General features: G+C 41.9%; 2 protein-coding genes across 2 annotated transcripts in view; one reads left to right on the plus strand and one right to left on the minus strand.

Annotated features, from left to right (window-relative positions):
• Positions 1-3,216, plus strand: part of VSTM5 (V-set and transmembrane domain containing 5) — a 31,655-nt gene extending 28,439 nt beyond the window's left edge. The window contains exons 2-4 of the mRNA XM_011930311.1: positions 2,051-2,377; positions 2,487-2,627; positions 2,758-3,216. Coding sequence (XP_011785701.1) covers positions 2,051-2,377; positions 2,487-2,627; positions 2,758-2,801 — 512 coding nt within the window. The 3' untranslated portion in view covers positions 2,802-3,216. The remainder of the gene's footprint in view (positions 1-2,050; positions 2,378-2,486; positions 2,628-2,757) is intronic.
• Positions 3,217-10,040: 6,824 nt separating this feature from the next.
• Positions 10,041-19,310, minus strand: part of MED17 (mediator complex subunit 17) — a 29,392-nt gene continuing 20,122 nt past the window's right edge. The window contains exons 10-12 of the mRNA XM_011930315.1: positions 15,660-15,777; positions 13,451-13,610; positions 10,041-11,517 (exon numbers count right to left, since the gene is read on the minus strand). Of these exons, the coding sequence (XP_011785705.1) occupies positions 11,306-11,517; positions 13,451-13,610; positions 15,660-15,777 (490 nt within the window). The 3' untranslated portion in view covers positions 10,041-11,305. The remainder of the gene's footprint in view (positions 11,518-13,450; positions 13,611-15,659; positions 15,778-19,310) is intronic.

Consider the following 19,310-nt stretch of genomic DNA (forward strand, 5'->3'; position numbering starts at 1 on the left):
TTTTGCAGTTTCCTGGGCCAAAGTAACCAAAATGCTCAAAGTGAAGTTCCATGAGGGTGTGAAAAGGGCTGGTAGTCTCCCAGGAATTAACCTGTTAGTAACTTTGACCAACATGGTTAACAGAATGTACACGAAATGCACAGAGGTTATAATACAGATTTGTCACTAGTTCTAAATATAGTTCTCTAAATCTTACAGCAGTAATCACTACTGCAACTGCTCATATTCGAGGTCAGAGAAATCAGGAAACATAGATAGATGATTGATAGATAGATAGTCACAAAGTAGAGATATGGTCTGGGCATGGTGGCTCACGCCTGTAATCCCAACATTTTGGGAGGCTGAGAAGGCAGATCACTTGAGGCCAGTCTGGCCAACATGACAAAACCCCATTTCTACTAAAAATATTAATGCAAAAAAAATTTAGCTTGGCGTGGTGGCACACGCCTGTAATCCCAGCTACTCAGGTAGCTGAGACATAAGAATCACTTGGCCGGGCGCAGTAGATCACACCTGTAATCCCAGCACTTTGTGAGGCCGAGGCGGGCGGATCATGAGGTCAGGAGATTGAGACCATCCTGGCTAACACGGTGAAACCCCATCTCTACTAAAAATACAAAAAATTAGCCAGGTGAGGTGGCGGGCACCTGTAGTCCCAGCTATGGAGGCTGAGGCAGGAGAATGGCGTGAACCCGGGAGGCGGAGCTTACAGTGAGCTGAGATCGGGCCACTGCACTCCAGCCTGGGCGACAGAGCGAGACTCCGTCTCAAAAAAAAGAATCACTTGAACCCAGGAGGTGGGGGTTGAGTGAGCTGAGATCGTGACTCTGCACTCCAGCCTGGGCAACAGAGCAAGACTGTTTCAAAAACAAAACAAAACAAAAAACAAAGTAGAGATCCAGGATTGGAATCAAAGCTGTGCTGAAATCCCTTCTCTTCCATTTACTGGTTATGTGGGCATGTTGGTGTGCCTATGTAAAAAATAAAAGAGATGGCTGGGTGCAGTGGTTCACGCCTGTAATCCCAAAACTTTGGGAGGCTGAGGCAGGCAGATCATGAGGTCAGGAGTTTGAGACCAGCCTGGCCAACATAGTGAAACCCCGTCTCTACTAAAAATACAAAAAATTAGCCAGGTGTGATGGCAGGCGCCTGTAGTCCCCGCTACTTGGGAGGCTGAGGCAGGAGAATCGCTTGAACCCAGGAGGTGGAGGTTGCAGTGAGCTGAGATCAAGCCATTGCACTCCTGCCCAGGCGAAAGAGCAAGACCCCATCTCAAAAAATAAATACAATAAAATAGATAAGGATTGTAAAGTAGATAACATAGTAACTGGCACAGAAAGTCTTAAATATAGTTCTCTTCCCTATGTTAGCTTTTAGATGTACCCAATTTTTCAAACCACCCAAGCATCGACATTCCTATTAGGAAAAGGCTCATGTTTCTTGTTGCTGTAAATATTTGGTCGTTCACTTATTCATTTACTCAGCAAACATTTACTGACCAACCACCATGTGTCAGGCATTGTACTGGGTTCAGGGACCACAGGGATAAAGAAAACATGATTCCTGCCCTCCGAGGTCTGGCCTGGAATTTGACCTCTGTTTTCTTCTTTATTCCAGTCGTCTTAAACTCTGCACTTCGTTCTGTGTTAAAGAATAACTATGTCACACATTGACGGCTTGAGTGAGAAGGAGTGATCCAGAGAGTCATGAGAACAGTCCTTGGGCATCAGAAGGGCTCCCATACACTAGGAGAGAACCTCTATAGTCCACCTTGCTACAAAGGTGTCAGATTTCTGGTTGAAATAAAAGGGAGCATTCTAAACAGAGTTTCTTCAGAATAGAAAAAGGTTGCTCTGTGTGTAGAGCTCTCTATCTCCAGGGAGCCTTGTGTCTTGTTTAGCATTATCACTTAAGCACCAAAACCTAGAACAGTTCCTGGTATATAATAGGCACACAATAAATATTTGTGAAATAGATTAACGAATTATATAAGTTCACTTCAGTATAAAGCCATATATATGTGCCCAACATCCAGCATATCATCCTGCAGGTCAGGGCGTGTCCCTGTACATTCCTCAGGCCGCCATCAATGCCACCGTCAAAGAAGACATCTTGCTCTCAGTTGAGTATTCCTGTCACGGAGTGCCCACCATCGAATGGACATATTCATCCAACTGGGGAACGCAGAAGATCGTGGAGTGGAAACCAGGGACTCAGGCCAACATCTCCCAAAGCCACAAGGACAGAGTCTGCACCTTCGACAATGGCTCCATCCAGCTCTTCAGTGTGGGAGTGAGGGATTCTGGCTACTATGTCATCACTGTGACGGAACGCCTGGGGAGCAGCCAGTTTGGCACCATTGTGCTGCACGTCTCTGGTAACACATCCCCGGGCCCCGGGCACCCCTCTGAACTGTGTGTGGGAGGTCGATTTCATGATATTAAAAGAAATGTTGTCTTCCCCCTCCCCTCACCCTCACTCCATAGAGATCCTCTATGAAGACCTGCACTTTGTCGCTGTCATCCTTGCTTTTCTCGCTGCTGTGGCCGCAGTGTTAATCAGCCTTATGTGGGTTTGTAATAAGTGTGCATATAAATTTCAGAGGAAGAGAAGACACAAACTCAAAGGTAACTCCCTGGGCCTTGTGATAATCCATGAGTGGTTTTGAGGCCAGAGGTAGCATGTGTTATCTTGTTCTCACCAAGGAAGCACTATGTGGCTTGATTTCCAACTCATGGACTTGTCTTTGCTTTACAGAAAGCACAACTGAGGAGATTGAGCTGGAAGATGTTGAGTGTTAGCCAAGACTGGGCCTAACTGCATTCCTACCTCAAGAGGAAACCATTCTCCAACAAAAAGAGCAAGCACAGCTATTATACTCATTGTGTGTGGTCCTGTTGCAGCCCACTCCTGACAGGACAGCAGGAGATTAACAACATTGACTGCATGGAGTTGAGGACTGTGGATGGACAAAGCTAGTTTTAGGACTCATGCTAAGTTCAAGGAGAAGAGTGGTTGAGGCTTTGAACCAGGAGCTTTGCTTGGCTGCAGCATCACAGCCATGCTGACCCATAACCAATGGGTGAGTGCACGTGTTGGCTGCTTGCTCATGACACTCGCTCTGGCGTGCAGGATGGCCTGTTGTCAGAGTCCCTGTATCAGAGGCCAGAGGATTTCCAGATGGGTGTGCAGCCAGCATTAGAACATGCTTTCTGTGCTCCTGTCTGCTCTGCAACTGCTGTGCCTACCAGTCCCCCATCTGGTATCCCACAAGCAAGCATGATTGTGGGAGCTATGGTGAGAAAACCTGAGGCTTTCAGACAATCTGCTGCCTCAGAGCAGAGGTGAAGAGACTGGGGGTGGGGGTTGGTGCTGTTGTGCTGCAGTGAGTTGCTCAGAGGTGAGGCCCAGTGGCTGGGAGTTTTATGGGGGAGGAGCTCAGTGGACTCCTGAGAGGCCAGCTTTGCATACAAGGAATAGAGAGAAAATTATCTTTCTCTTCCTCCCTCATTCCAACGTTAATTGGATTTTCCCTCCCATGGCTCAAACTTAGGCCATTGTAAGTAAAACAACAGCTCATCGCTGCTATGGGCAGCACCTGGCCTCCTGAAGCGCTGGATGCCACCTGTGTGAAAGCTGAGCTTGCACAGTGGGTGATGCAGCTGGAAAATCAGTCATCTTGGGCTTTGGATCTGTCCCCCTCAGTCACTAATGCTTCCCGTCTCAAGTCAGGCCCTTGCCCTCTCCTACCTGGGCTGAGGAACGCTTGGCCTTTGCCTACCTCACAGTCAGGGTATCAAGAGAAGCCCACAGTATGCACAGAGTTCTCTGAGCAACTTATGAAAAGCATGAGGCTTCAAGGATCTGGAAAGCTATACTGGAAAATGCTATTCTGAGTATCAGAAATTGATAAAATCACCTAAGGTCTTGGGGCTCCAGGTGAGATTGAGGACTGGACCACAGCTGGCTGTGGCCATTATTCCCTCACGTTGTTGGTCACCATGTTCACCTGTTTCTCCATCCCAACTTCCATTTGACAAGCTCTAAATGGAGGCATGGATTTATCTTCCATTCTCTTCTCTCTCCAATATTCATAGCTACAGACCAAAAGTACCACCCGATGATGATGTGTTCCTAGTCCTCAGCTGCAAAGTCACCCATGCAAAGGTTAAGAAGTGCTAGAACATTCCTTTCTCTTCTCCTTCCTTTCAGGTCTCCAATGTCCATATCTTCTATATGTCCTATGTGGCAGAGAAAGATTTGCTTGGATAAGTTACAACCCTTTCCCTCAATATTGAATCCAGAGTTGTGGGAAGGGATCTCTCAGAATATTCAGAGAGGAACTGTCAGTATCCAGAGCAGGACTCCCACAGCACTGCTTGATTCAAAAGGCAAGAGCAGTTGGTCTACACAACAGATGTGTAGCTCTAGCACCTGACAGGTAGAAGATACCCTCAAGGCGCCTCCTGTAGACACAAGCGTAAACTCACACACTGTGCCCTTTCCCCATGCAGCAGTCAAAGGAACCAGGCCCTGGGCCAGGACAGTTTCCAGTGCTGTGAAGAAACGAGGTGAGGAGTATTCAAGGGGCTCAAGGATAATCTGCTGATTTCTTTCTCGTCTTTCACACAGAGAGGCCACCAGCAGGAAAGCAGTAGGAGTTAGGCAGCTGCTGGGGGCAGCATGTCCTCTTCCACACCACCTGCCTTTCAGAACTCTGCTCTTCCGCTTGTCCGAAGTCAGGGTTGGCAATCTTCATAATCAAAGGGGAGTTGGAAAAGAACACCGACTGAGAGACCTCCATGGCAGATGTCAATTAAATTGCCCCCCAAAATCTCATGACAGTTTATTCACATCAGTAGTGTGGGAAGTTACAATTTTTTTTAAAAAAAGCTTCTTTCCTTGGCTTTCCATTTCTTTGAAAAAAGGGTTTCTTTTGAATTTTTAAAGCTCTGCCATCCTGAACATTCCTGTGGAAAGTTTTAAAATCCAAAGCCTGAGGTTTTTGTTTATTTTTCAAATAAATAAAAATCACAGAGATTAGCTAGTGTAAATGTTAAGCTATAAATTATGTTTCAAACTGTGAAAAAAAAAAGTGTTTTAAGGAATGAATGAAATAAAACCTGAAAATAAAGCCCTCATCCTTTGTGTATGTGCCTGCTCCTGCCGAAAAATCAGAGGCTCTGGGTGCTATGTCCTGTCAAGCTGAGTATAAACAAAACCCTTAATCACAGCCAGGTCTGGCACATATTTTAAGTGACAATGCAACTAATTACACTGGTTCTAACAGTAAACATTATTTAGCAATTCAGAAAAACTACACCTTCTCAGCACCACCATTCTCCCCCAGTTGTAGCTAGAAGACCAATTTGAAATTTATGCTTTCAGAATATTAACTGCAATTCAATAGCGTTCTTCCTGCTTCTGGAATGCGCCAAAAGTAGGAAGTGACAATTGTACCACTTGTTCAGCAGTGGATAAGACACCCTACAGAACACACATGCTTTGTCAACACAATGTCCTTTCAGAGGTTATGATCTTAGAACCCCAAAAGGTATATATTGTACTTTCTCATTTCATGATGTTGCGGGTATGCAAGGAGAGCTCATGTCCTCTGAAGGCCACGTAGGATGGTAAATACCTGAGAGCACTTTGTGCTTACTCTGATTTGAAGCAATACCTCACAAAGGTGAGAAGCAAAAGCAGTGAGAGAGAAGGTTATCAGGATATCTTGCCCCAGGCAAGAATGCAGAGGCAAACCCTACAATTCAGAAGAACTGGGTAAGTGTCACAAGGGATTGAGAAGAGATGGCAGAATAGAATGTTGGAGATGTAACCAGGACAAAGGAGCCAAATATGATAGGGTGAATCCCCAGGGACGTGATTCACATGCTGCCTCCTTGACAACACTGGAGAGGATACTGGGGGAAGTGGAAACTGTCTCACCGGCATCAGCTTTTACATATCCAGCATAGGTTTCTTCTGCCCAGTTTCCAGGGAAGCATCAGACACATCCATAGCTTACTAAAAGCAGAGCAAATCCTTGTGATCACTGTTAGCACATCTATCCCCAATTCAATTCCCATTAATGGTGTGAGTTGCCAGCGTTTGCATCTCTCTGCACCCCTGAATCCACCCAACCTGGCTGTCAGCTTTTCCAATTCTTGAGGAGAACATTTCCACTGCCCTTTAAAAATTAAGTGGGTATTTTTGGTTTGGCTTACAGAGATGATAAATCCTTCTTTAAAGTTAAAATGTCACTAAAGTCTATATATATTAAAGTAAAAGTATCTTTGGCTAGAGTTAATTAACAAAAACTAAATAAAGTAAAAGATTTCTCTCCTTCCCTCAATCCAGAGGAAACAACAGTCAAATTTGGTGTGTATCCTTCTAGACTTGTTTATGCATATATGAACATATCTGTGTATATATGCGCCAAATATACATATTTAACCTATTTTCTTTATAGTCAAATGGGATTCTATCATATATATTACCCTACAACTCACCAGTCTTTTCTTAATGTGTCTTGGGCATTATTTCATGTCTACCTATTCCAAAGCTTCATTCTTCTTGCCTACACAATGCAGTCCGTAGTACGAATACACTATTTTTTTTTTTTTTTTTTACAGAGCTTTGCTCTTGTCACTCAGGCTGGAGTGCAGTGGTGCCATCTTAGCTCACTGCAACCTCCGCCTCCCAGGTTCAAGCAATTCTCCTGCCTCAGCCTCCCAAGTAGCTAGGATTACAGGTGTGCACCACCATGCCCGGCTAATTTTTGTATTTTAGTAAAGACAGGGTTTCACCATGTTGGTCAGGCTGGTCTCGAACTCCTGACCTCAGGTAATCAGCCTGCCTCAGCCTCCCAAAGTGCCGGGATTACAGGCATGAGTCACCGTGCCCGGCTGGGTATTTTTGAACACACTGTAATTGTTTGTTCACTGAAAAATCACTTTTTATTTCAAATGATATAAACAAAAATCATCTTAGGCAAACTTACTATTGTATCAGGCTAGTTCCTTCAACCAAGATGGCTTCTGCCTGTTAAGTAATGCATTCAATTCTATCTCCTGTGAATCTCTTGGTCTTTTAGGGAATTCAATGTTCCACGATTTCGGTGGGTTTTACCGAGTATTGGTGGAAGACTTTTTGGAGGTTGAGTATTGGTGGGAGAGAGGGTATTGATAATGTAAAATTTTGGTGTTAGATTTGGTTTTATAAAGTAACATTATCAAACCAAACTGGGGTCTGCTCACCTGGCACAGCAGAGACAAGCACTGACGTTGGGACTGCAGCAAGAGAAGTAAGGTATTTACTGTAGGGCACCGAGCAAGAACTCCAACTCCTCAATGGCTTACAGGTAGGGGTTTTAAAGGTGGGGAGGCAAGGCCAGGTACAATGGTTCACACCTGTAATCCTAGCACTTTGGGAAGCCAAGGTAAGAGTATCCCTTGAGCTGGTTTGAGACCAGCCTGGCCAACATAGTGAGACCCTGACCCTACAAAATATTTTTAAAAATTAGACAGATGTGTTGGTGCATACCTGTAGTCCCAGCTACTTGAGAGGCTGAGGCAGGAGGATTACTTGAACCCAGGAGGTTGAGGATGCAATGAGCAGCTGATTGCACTATTGCACTCTAGCTTGGGTAACAGAGCAAGACCCTGTCTCAAAAAACAAAAAACAAGAAAACCCCAAAAAACCCACAAAGGTGGAGAGGCAGAGGTTACAGGCAAAGTTATAAATCAATACATGGAGGCTGTACATTGGTTTGATCTAAAAGGTGGGATATCTCGAGGCAGGGACCAACAGGTCATAGGTGGATTCAAAGATTTTCTGATTTGCAATTGGCTAAGCAGCTTTGTCTAAAATTTGGGTCAACAGAAAAGAATGTTAGCTCCAGCTCACGGGCTTGACCTCCTCCAGGCCCCTCAGGAAGAAATTCAGAACAAAGAACAGCAGTCCAAGTTGTCCTTGCTTATCTGAGATCCACATGACAGCAAATCCACTTGGTGGGGATCTGAGATTCTGAAAACAACTCAGGGTCATATTTTAAGATGTTATCTTTAGTTTCTATAGGGAACCAAGCATCTGGACTCTTAACTTCCTTGGCAATTGTTTTAAGCTACTATTACGTTCTTGCTTATCAAGTTGTTTATATCTCAGGACTACCCCGGAAATTCCCTCGAAGGAATTCAAGATTTTCCTTTATTTTCATGCTCAGGGTGCCCACAGGCCTTTAAGAAGGGGTTCCTGCTCCATCTCACACACATAGGTAAGTTAAATTCCTTTGATATTACAGGCTCGTGCTTGTCCAGGTAGTTCTGTCTGTAAAAATATTTTTCCCTCGGGTACCTCATGTTCTGAATGGATTTTTTTCCAACTAAACAAAGTGGACTTACTAAATAATTTAGTTGCCCCTGTTTTTATTCATCAGCAATATCTAAGGAGACCAGGCGTGGTGTCTCATACCTGTAATCCCAGCATTTAAGGGCCAATTACAATACCAGATCAACATGAGATAATCAGGTTATCACTCTGATTTGATGGTATTCCAGCAAAGAAATCTGATGAAAAGCACTCAGTATCTTCACCATATATAAAACATCACGCAAATGTGAATACATGACATTCTGAAATGCTTTCTCCTAGTAAATACAGCTGGTGTCTCAACCATTTTTTCTAATTGGCTTGACTCTTAGAAGCACACTTGCTTAATGCTTTATATTTACGTAGCACTTTAGAATTTAACATTTATTACCAACCTTATTGAAACTTCTCAACCACCAATGAGGTTAGTAGAGAAGGCATCTCTATCTTCATTTATATATAAGGAAACAGATCCACAGAGAAACGTTGCCAAGTTCATACAGCAAGCCAGTAGTAGAGCCAAGATTCAAACACAGCTCCTTGCCAACCTGTTAATACTTGTTTAGGGGCTAACTGGTTTTCTTCAAACTGTCTCCCAAGTTTCCACAGCACATCCTTCAAACTCCAGGAAATTCAGGTTAAAACATTAAACTAGAAAATGTAAATAAACATAAGGCACAAGAATTGCTACCACAGCAACTAAGCTACCATTTTCCCACACATTTGCTTTAGTTTCCACAGTTCTTTAGGTGGGTACTGGCTATTCACTACAGCGATGTGACCAAACAGGGAAAGTAAGATATGAAGACCGTAAAGTCTTTAGTTATCCTAGACTACTCAGATGGGGTTTAAAAGAACAGATGGTAGTACCTGCACATGTATTCTCAGCCATTCTACTCAAGGTGTGGTCCTGGTCCATAAATTGTTGCTGATTCATGACAAGCAGAGAAATAAAAAATAAAGCATTCAGAAATGTTTATATTTGCAGGGCCTGGGCGCACTGGCTCATGCCTGTAATCCCAGCACTTTGGGAGGTCAAGGGCGGATCACTTGAGGCCAGGAGTTCAAGACCAGCCTGGCCAACATGGCAAAACCCTGTCTCTATCAAAAATACAAAAATTAGACGGGCGTAGTGGCACACACCTGTAATCCCAGTTACTTGGGAGGCTGAGGCATGAGAATCACTTGAACTGAGGAGGCAGAGGTTGCAGTGAGCCAAGACAGTGCCGCTGCACTCCAGCCTAGGTGACAGAGTGAGACTCTGTCTATAAATTTTAATATTTGATGCAATTTAATCAAGTTATAATCAAATAAATGGGGCTTTTATTTTGTATCATTTCAAAATTTCATTTTAGGAATTCGTTTTTATTAGTTTACCAAAGTATCAATCTGCAATGGTAGAAGTTTACATAAACAAAAACTGGTCATTCAGCAAAAGTCTCAGACTCACTCTACTAGAGTGAGCCTTCAAAATCACATAAAAGACTCCTCATGTGAGTGGAATTGTACAGATTAGCCTATTGGCCAAAGCAAATTTTGTGGGCAACAATAATTTTTGAAGCAGTCAAGATTTTTAAATAACCGCAAATTCATACCAATTATTTTAATTTCCATGGGTAGAAAGATGCAAGATCTTGATCAGAAGGGGAAAAAAGCACAAAGTTGTTCTATCATGGCCCACAAGCTCCATTTTTCTTTAATGAAAACACGGTGGAGAAATACAAAGGAATTGTATTACTGCACAGTCATCTCACAAATTGTTAAAGCAGGATGTCTGTTTTAAAAATTGAAAGCCTTACTTATAAGGAGACCTCACCTACATGATATTACTTTCAGTGGTACCAAAAGGTTTATAAACCTAAATCTATCTCATATTAATGGGCACACTTTAGGCACTATTTCCAAGAAGTGCAAACCTGTTCCTTGGAAAAGATAATCCACTAATGCATTAGTTTTTCCCTTTGAAAAAGCAGAGAGCTAATGGAAAGGCCTTAATTGGAGGAAGCAATCCAGGGCTCCTGGCTCCTGGGAGCCAGCTGGAGAATCCCAGGTGGAAGACTGGGCATGAGCCATGCACTAGGTGTCTCAAGTGATGAGGTCATTCAAGTGGGAGAACAGACCAAAAAATCTTGAGGATGCCCTAAAGAGATAATCTGCCTCCTATGCCTTCAGCTGTCCTTTCTGAGGATGTTCTTAAATTACCTATGTAGGTTAGACCCAGGCAAGCTTAAAGCAGACAACTGGAGGAAGAGGTTATCAAGAGCTTAGAGAGTAGGCTGGGCATGGTGGCTCACACCTGTAATCCTAGCACTTTGGGAGGCAGAGGCAGGTGGATCACTTGAACTGAGTTTGAAACCAGCCTGGGAAACATGGAAAAACCCTGTCTCTACAAAAAATACAAAAATTAGCCAGGCATGGTGGCGCATGTGTGGTCCCAGCTACTCGGAAGGCTGAGACAGGAGGATCACCTAAGCCCGGGAGGTCAAGACTGCAGTGAGCCATGATCACACCACTGCACTCCAGACTGGGCTACAGAGTGAGATGCCATCTAAAAAAAAAAAAAAGTTTAGGAAGTATTTGGGGGATGAAAAAGTATTTGGAGATTTTTTAAACCACACACTTTATGTGATGTCAACATGAAAGAAGGAATATTTAAAAAGCAAACAGAAACGCTTTAGTAATATTTTAAACTGCATGAAAAACGTATTATTTTACATTTTGTCATACTGTATATACAACTGTACATAAACTTCTGCATTTCAAAGCACTTGTCATTTATAAAGTGGAAAGTTTCAAAGTGCTAAATAAACATTTCCTAATTATTGTTTTTAAAAACAGCACTCCTTTGGAAGTTATCTCTTCTTTGTACTTATAGTTGATCTGTAAACATTTCAAGTCAAAGTTTCTGGAAACTTCTTTAGTAAACATCTGGAAAAAATCATAGTAGACAAGGGCTAAGTGCAGACATAAGCAGCTCCATTTTATAAACAAAGTTTCGACCTTCCATTTTATTCCACTGAACTTCTTTGAATGGCCCACGAAGATGACTCCATTTGTTATCTTGTAAAACATCACTTTTTGGAAGGTCTTTACATTGGTTACGAGGAAACTGAACCATAATCTTGCTGCCACTTTCAGGTCCGTTACGAACTGTGGAGAAAAACCAAAATATCAATACACTCTAGTTTACCAAACTAGAAATAACAAGGATAAATCCCACAACTTCATTCTACTGTGAATACAAAAACTTTGTCTGCCAACTTAAAATATTCTTGTTAAAAAGTGCTTTTTCAGTTTCAACATGCAAGAAAAAAAAAAATCCTAACTTCTATATAAGAGGATGGTATAAATATTCAGGAGTTATTATTTGTACCACAAAGATTAAGCAAGATGAGTTTTGACCTAGGAATGTCAAATGTCCTCTATAATTTCAGGAAATCATCTTTTTGTTTGTTTATTTCCACATGCAGCACTGAAAAACATACAAAGCCTTTTTTGGGAGGCGGTTAAAAACAAGGTCTCACTATGTTGCCAGGGCTGGTCTCAAACTCCTCGGCTCAAGCAATCCTCCCATCTCAGCCTCCCAAACTGCTGGGATTACAGGCGTGAGCCACCACACCTAGGACATTCACCTATTTTTTTCAATGCATTCATTTGATAATGTAATCATTCAATGAATTGTTAATACATGCCTAATATGTAACGAAACCTCAACCACTTAAAATCAGGACTGAAAGGAATGAAGGAAAGATTATTCTGAATTAAGAATTTCAGGTTTTAATGAGGTTTTAACTATTATTACTTGGGAAAGAAGAAAAGGGTACTTTTAAATTCCTAGCAATCAAGATCCAGCAATGACCAAGCTTGCAGATTCACAAGCTGTGATCCTGTGGGGAAATATTTCTAACTACCCACTCTTTCAAATATAGTCATGAGCTGCGTAACATTTCAGTCAACTGCTTTTGTTGTGTTACAAGTGCCTAGAGTATTCAGTACAGTAACATGCTGTACAGGTTTGTAGCCTAGGAGCAACAGGCTATGCAATGAAGCCTAGATGTGTATGTAGTAGGCTGTACCATCGAGGGCTGTGTAAGTGCACTCTATTATCATACGATGAAATCCTCTAACAAGACATTTCTCAGAACCTGTCCCTGTCGCTATGCAACACATGACTGTATTTTTCAAGTAGTCAGAGCAGATATTAGAAACGAAGATCACCCTAAAACCGTAAGTGCTTCAAATGTAAATTTAAGCTATGTAATACTCATGCAAGTGCCTACTCGTAGAAGGTGCTTAATAAAATACTTCTCGGCCGGGTGCGGTGGCTCATGCCTGTAATCCCAGCACTTTGGGAGGCCGAGGTGGGTGGATCATCTGAGGTTAGGAGTTCGAGACCAGCCTGGCCAACAAAGCAAAACGCTGCCTCTACTAAAAATACAAAAATTAGTCAGGTGTGATGATGGGCACCTGTAGTCCCAGCTACTCGGGAGGCTGAGGCAGGAGAATCGCTTGAAACGGAGGCAGAGGTTGCGGTGAGCTGAGATCATGCCACTGCACTCCAGCCTGAGTGACAGAGCAAGACTCCATCTCAACAAAAAATAAAATAAAATAAAACAAAACAAAATACATTATTTAAAATGTTTTTATTTATTTAAAAACTGTTACTATTTTTTTAATGTGAAAAAAATAGTATCTTGCATTAGATACTATTAGATACTCCTCTCTCTTCCATCTCTTTACTATTTGTAGGAACAGCTATTTTTCTTCCCGTGTTTACAGCAGTATATTTTTTTAAAGTTTTTATCCATTAAACTTTGGGACTGCAGGAGTAACAATGCTGATGACACTTTTCAGACTATCTCAGGAAAATGTGCTGCCAGTCTAAACATTTGTTATAATTACTAGAAAGAGAAATAATAATCTCTTGCTCTGAATAATAGCTATGATCAAATAAATATTCAGTGTAAATACAACATTAACTAATTTATTGCAGAGATAAATTACTCTCACCAACATTTATTAAAACTAAATGTTAAAGCCAAACTCCCAGTGGTCCCTTCTCATTCAAAGCAGCAGAAAGTACCTGAAATAGCATAGTCCCCACTTGGGGAGGCCACTGTGATGGCAGATGCATTACCAATGCTCTCTATGGGCCCAAGTCCCACATGATTACTGAAGCTCAGTACTTGCCAGCCCATAACCTTGGCGAGTTGCTGAACCGCATGTACCTGGTGCTGTGACATCTGTGAACGAAAAAGGACACTTGACTGACAACCAGCAGAGATATTTGCAGTGACTTAACATCATGACCATAAAGTAAACTTTTGTTGGGGTGCTGACTGACTAGTACAGCAACCCTATCTTAGGTCTGAGGAATCCTCCTGTGTGTAATGTAAGGGGAGGGAATAAGTCTCCACCTTCCACTGCAAAAGCAAAAGTTGCCTGTTACTTGCTTCTCCTGCCCACTGGCAGCTTAAGCACAGACATAGGACATAAATTTGGCCAACTGAAGGCTCCCGTCTAGATCACTGAATATGGTGCAACATTTGCCCCTTCAAATCCACTGTCTACCTGATTTTCTGCCCTGGGAGGCTGACACATATGGTTACATTAATACCTTCTTACGTCCTCTGGCTTTGGGCTGGGTTCAGGTAATGGGAGCCATCCAAAGGGAGCCAAAAGGACGGCACGGAAGAGTGAGGTCAGGGTATTTATTCCCCTGGCATCCTCCCTGCGAGGTTGTCTAGGCTGGTTGTATCTCTTGACTGGCTGCTAGGCTTCTCAAGATGGACTGTTCTACATGACTCTCCCCCTTAGGGTTCCTGTAATCCATCCTTCCTCTTAACTTTGGTGACCACTAAACCCTTGGGGCCTGGTTACCTGGTTACTACGACTAGCAACAGGTTACCACACTATCCCTGGTGGCTCTCTTACACCCATACCTTTGTAAATAGATTTTTAGTAACTAGGCCCTCCTAAAATTATCCTCCTGAGTCTGCCACCTATTTCTTGTTAAGACTCTGACTGATACAATGGGGGCAATTTAGAATGTATTCTGTAACCAGTGCTGAAGGCAGCAGTGCCGGGACAGCATTAGTGCCATTCCCCTGGCCATGGTTCTCATATCTAGTGTTGATCCCTATCCATTTGTAAGCCTTGTTCTCTAGACCTCCCGTTGATTCTGGGACCTGCTCAATAGTGTTCTAATATATTTTTGTGTGTGTGCTTAAGGTGACCAAACCAATTTGGAAGTAATTAGCCAAGAGCTGCCATACCTAACAAATGAATTTTATTTACTTGGCACCAAAGAAGCAAATCAGTATATAAGACTATTGCTTCTGAGGTGGAAACTGTTTTTTTAATGTGAAAAAAAAAATAGTATCTTGCATTAACATTTCAAAAACCTACCCTTTATCTTTTAATTCAATATTTCACTGGGTCATTAAAAACTCCACGAAGAAATTAGGAAAAATACCTTTAGGTATGAAAAGAAAGGGCTAGAAATTTGTCTGATGTCACAAAGCAAGTTTGTCGTAATGCTGGGGCTAGAACACATCACTTTTTTTTTTTAAAGAGATGGTATCTTGCTCTGTCACTCTGGGCTGAAATACAGTGAGACCAATCATAGCTCACTGTAACCTCGAACACCCAGGCTCAAGCAACCCTCCTGCCTCGGCCTCCCTAACAGCTATGACTATAGTTACATACCAACACACCCACCCAATTTTCTATTTTTGTGGAGACAGGGGTCTTTCTATATTGCCCAGGCTGGTATTGAACTCCTGACCTGAAGTGATCCTCTCACTTCAGCCTCCTAAAGTGCTGGGATTATAGGCACAAACCACCATACCCAGCCTCAAACCCATCACTTTCTATACTGCCCCTTGGACTTGAGGTTAAACTACTTTATTTATTACGGATAATGGTCATTATAATTTTTTTATATGATCTCCCTTTCTCTAGTTTTCTTCAGTTTCTACAACAACTCTGGAGATGTTGTAAACCTTATAGATTACCTTCACAAATATGACATGAGGGGAAAAAAACTTGCTAGTCTCAGAACTGGTCCTTCATCTTAAGATAAACTATGTGAAAACCTAGGACAGCTTATCAGTACTTTCAATTAACCAACAGGTTGTAAAATGTGCATTAGAAATTAAACAGAATTTAATTTCTACTGGAAAAAAATTTTCTTCTTACATAATTTATTACATTTTTAACTACTTTTTAACCAATTTGTTCTTTAAGTAGCTATGCAAAGGAGGGCTTAAAACACAACCTGCAACTGTTACCTGAGACAGAAGAAAATCCTGTAGCTCCTGCTCCTGATAAGACAGTGTGATTACTCTTCCATCTCTATGTACAACTCGAATCTGCTCAACTCCAATATTCAATTGCAGTTGAATGGACCTTTATAGATACACATACTAAAAATCAGAGATGTTCAAAATTATCTTATACAATATCATAAATAATAAACCTCAACATCAAATTTAAAATTATTATTATTATTTTTTTAGACAGAGTCTTAGTCTGTTGCCCAGGCTGGAGTGCAGTGGCACGATCTCAGCTCACTGCAACCTCCCTCTCTTGAGTTCAAGAGATTCTCCTGCCTCAGCCTCCCAAGTAGCTGGGATGACAGGCACCCGCCACCATGCCCAGCTAATTTTTGCTATTTTTAGTAGAGATGGTATTTCACCATATTGGCCAGGCTGGTCTTGAACTCCTGACCTGAAGTGATCTACCTGCCTTGGCCTCCCAAAGTGCTGGGATTACAGGCCTGAGCCCCCGTACCCCGCCAAAAAGAAAACATTTTAATAACCCACACCAATATCCATAGAGGAGATGCAGGCGTCTTCGTAGGTTCAACTAAACAGACTCACCCCAGAATACCATAGACCACACAGAGTACCAGTCTACCCAGAAGGATGTGAAGGGACCACAGCTTGCCAGCAGGCCATGCAACTGTCTATATAGCAGCAGAACACCTTTGCTGCAAGGAGAAGAGATCCACATTGGGTATACGTGGGACCTGCCCTAACAGGAGCCATAAGCTCTTGTAACAACCCCATAGGCATGGTTTCCACAAGCTAAGCCCAGTTTTAAAAGTCACCACCATCCAGGGAAGTCCAAAGGCATTCCCATCAGTTATTTAAAATTTTTCCCGGTTCAGACGCATTTTGCCAATTTGAGATCATTTTTACTATAAGCAATGTTGCCTAGTAATACAGATGACATCTTTCCTTAACAGGTTTCCAAGGGATTAGAGCCAGCGTTAACAAAGAGCAAATTCTCATACAGAAAGAGAAACAGTTTTGTTAACTCTTTACCTTCTCCTACTGAAAAAACTGGCAAACAAGTCAGAATATATATACTCCATTAATTTGGCTTAGGCCAAATAAAGAAACTCATACAACAGCCAGTAAATAATAAGCAGATCACTGCACTCTTCCAAAGGAACTTCTAAAATTACATCCAAGAAACCTGAAATCCCCTAATAACATAGATGAACAAAATGCAGGAAAAAACAGCTTTATATCCTCTCACATTTGATAATAGCGCTTGTTTCTAACTTTATTTTAAAGTAAGTATTTCACAATAAAGCATTCTGGTGATTGTCTATATAAAGTTGAAACTAAAAAAATAAAAATAAGAGGCCGGGTGCAGTGGCTCATGCCTGTAATCCCAGCATTCCGGGAGGCTGAGGCAGGCGATCACAAGGTCAAGAGATCGAGACCATCCTGGCCAACATGGTGAAACCCCACCTCTACTAAAAATACAAAATTTAGGTGGGCGTGGTGGCATACACCTGTAGTCCCAGCTATTCAGGAGGCTGAGGCAGAAGAACTGCTTGAAACCAGGAGACAGAGGTTGCAGTGAGCCAAGATCACACCACTACACTCCAATCCGATGACAGAGCAAAACTCCGTCTCAAAAAAAAAAAAAACAAGACAAGGTCTTGCTATGTTCAGCCCAGGCTGGAGTGCAGTGGTTTTATCCATGGTACCATGATAGCGCACTGCATCCTTGAAATCCTGATGTTGAGTAATCCCCTCCCGCCTCAGCCTCCTGAGAGGCTGGGACTTCAGGTGTGCGCAACCATGCCTGGTTTAAGTTGTAATTTTGATGAACTAAAGTTCACACTGTTTTCTCAAAGAAAAACAAAACTCAAAAGGCTTAAAGATACATACATCTAACAAACATTTTAGAATTCTTTTCTTAAAACAAGGTGTGAAGGAACAGGGATTCTTATCACTCACTGTTGGTGAATGCATACTTGTGGCAACCAACTGAAGAACAATTTGGTAGTACTAACTAAAAATTTAAATGTCCTTATCTTTTCTTTGAGACAGGATCTCACTCTATCACCCAGGCAGGAGCGCAGTGGCGCAATCTCAGCTCACTGCAACCTCTGTCTCCTTGGGTTCAAATGATTCTCCCACTTCAGCCTCCCAAGCAGCTGAACTACAGGCATGTACCACCGTACCCAGCTGATTTTTCTGTTTTTAGTAGGGACAGGGTTTCACCATGTTGGCCAGGCTGGGCTCGAACTCCTGGCCTCAAGTGATCCGTCCGCCTCAACCTCCTAAAATGCGGGGGATAGAGGCATCAGCCACCGTGCCCAGCCAAATGTCCTTCCGTTTTAACCCAGCAATTATACTTGTAGGACTTTACCCTATAAATGGATATACCTGTACATGTACAAATTATTTTGCTGATACTCAACAAAAATGTTCAGCAACAGAAGACTGATTAAAAGTTTGGGACATGTAATGGAATACAAAAAGGCTGTAAGAAAAAAATGAGGTAAACCTATGTGCTAACAAAATAATGTTTACTCACTCATATACTACTACAGAGCAATAAATTATTTATTATGTGTACCTGTCTGTATTTCTGGACCTTATGGCAATATGAATAATTTTAACTCAGAATAATGCAGAATAATCCATATATTTTAAACCTTGTTAAAATAGTCCACATAAAATAGTCCACATTTACTACTCTGTAAAGCATTTCCTGTATACAGTTTTTCCTAATTGATTCCATTGTATTCTGATCATTAAACCTACCTGCATAAGTTGAACTATTTCAAAAAAATACTACTGAGTTTAACAAGCACGTAAATTGCAAATGACTGCTAATACGTATAGAGTTTCTTTTTGGGGTGATGGAAATGTTCAATAATTAGATGATGATGGTTATACAACACAGGGAATACACTAAAGACCACTGAACTGTGTCCACTGTAAAATGGTGAATTTTGTTATGTGTAGTATGTTTTTAGAAAGCATACAAAACTGTGTAAGAGAGGTAGGGTTGCATGTCTTCTACATGTATATGTAAAAAAAAAATTTTTTAAAGAGAGGTAGGGTACAGGAACAGGTAGGATATGTATGCTTGTAAATACATAGACTTTCCTAGAAAAATGTGTAAGAAACTGTTTTAAATGACTGATCCAAAGGAATTCTGAGAATTATTTTCAACCTTCAACAGCCTAAGTTGAGCCCAGCTGTGATGGTTAATACTGTCAACTTGAAGGATACAAAGTATTGGTCCTAGGTATGTCTGTGAGGATGTGCTGCCAAAGGAGATTAACATTTGAGTCAGTGGGTTGGGAAAGGCAGACCCACCCTTAATCTGGGTGGGCACCATCTAATCAGCTGCCAGCATGGCTAGAATATAAACAGGCAGAAAAATGTGAAAAGAGAGACTGGCCTAGCCTCCCAGGCTACATCTTTCTCCCGTGCTGGATGCTTCCTGCCCTTGAACATCAACTCCAAGTTCTTTAGTTTTGGAACTCTGACTGGCTCTCCTTGCTCCTCAGCCGGCAGATGGCCTATTATGGGACCTTATGATCGTGTGAGTTAATACTTAATAAACTCCTACATATATATATATGTGTGTGCGTGTGTGTGTGTGTGTATATATATATATATATA

Source organism: Colobus angolensis, unplaced genomic scaffold, assembly GCF_000951035.1.
Source record: "Colobus angolensis palliatus isolate OR3802 unplaced genomic scaffold, Cang.pa_1.0 Scaffold850, whole genome shotgun sequence".
NCBI classification, from domain to species: Eukaryota; Metazoa; Chordata; class Mammalia; order Primates; family Cercopithecidae; genus Colobus; species Colobus angolensis.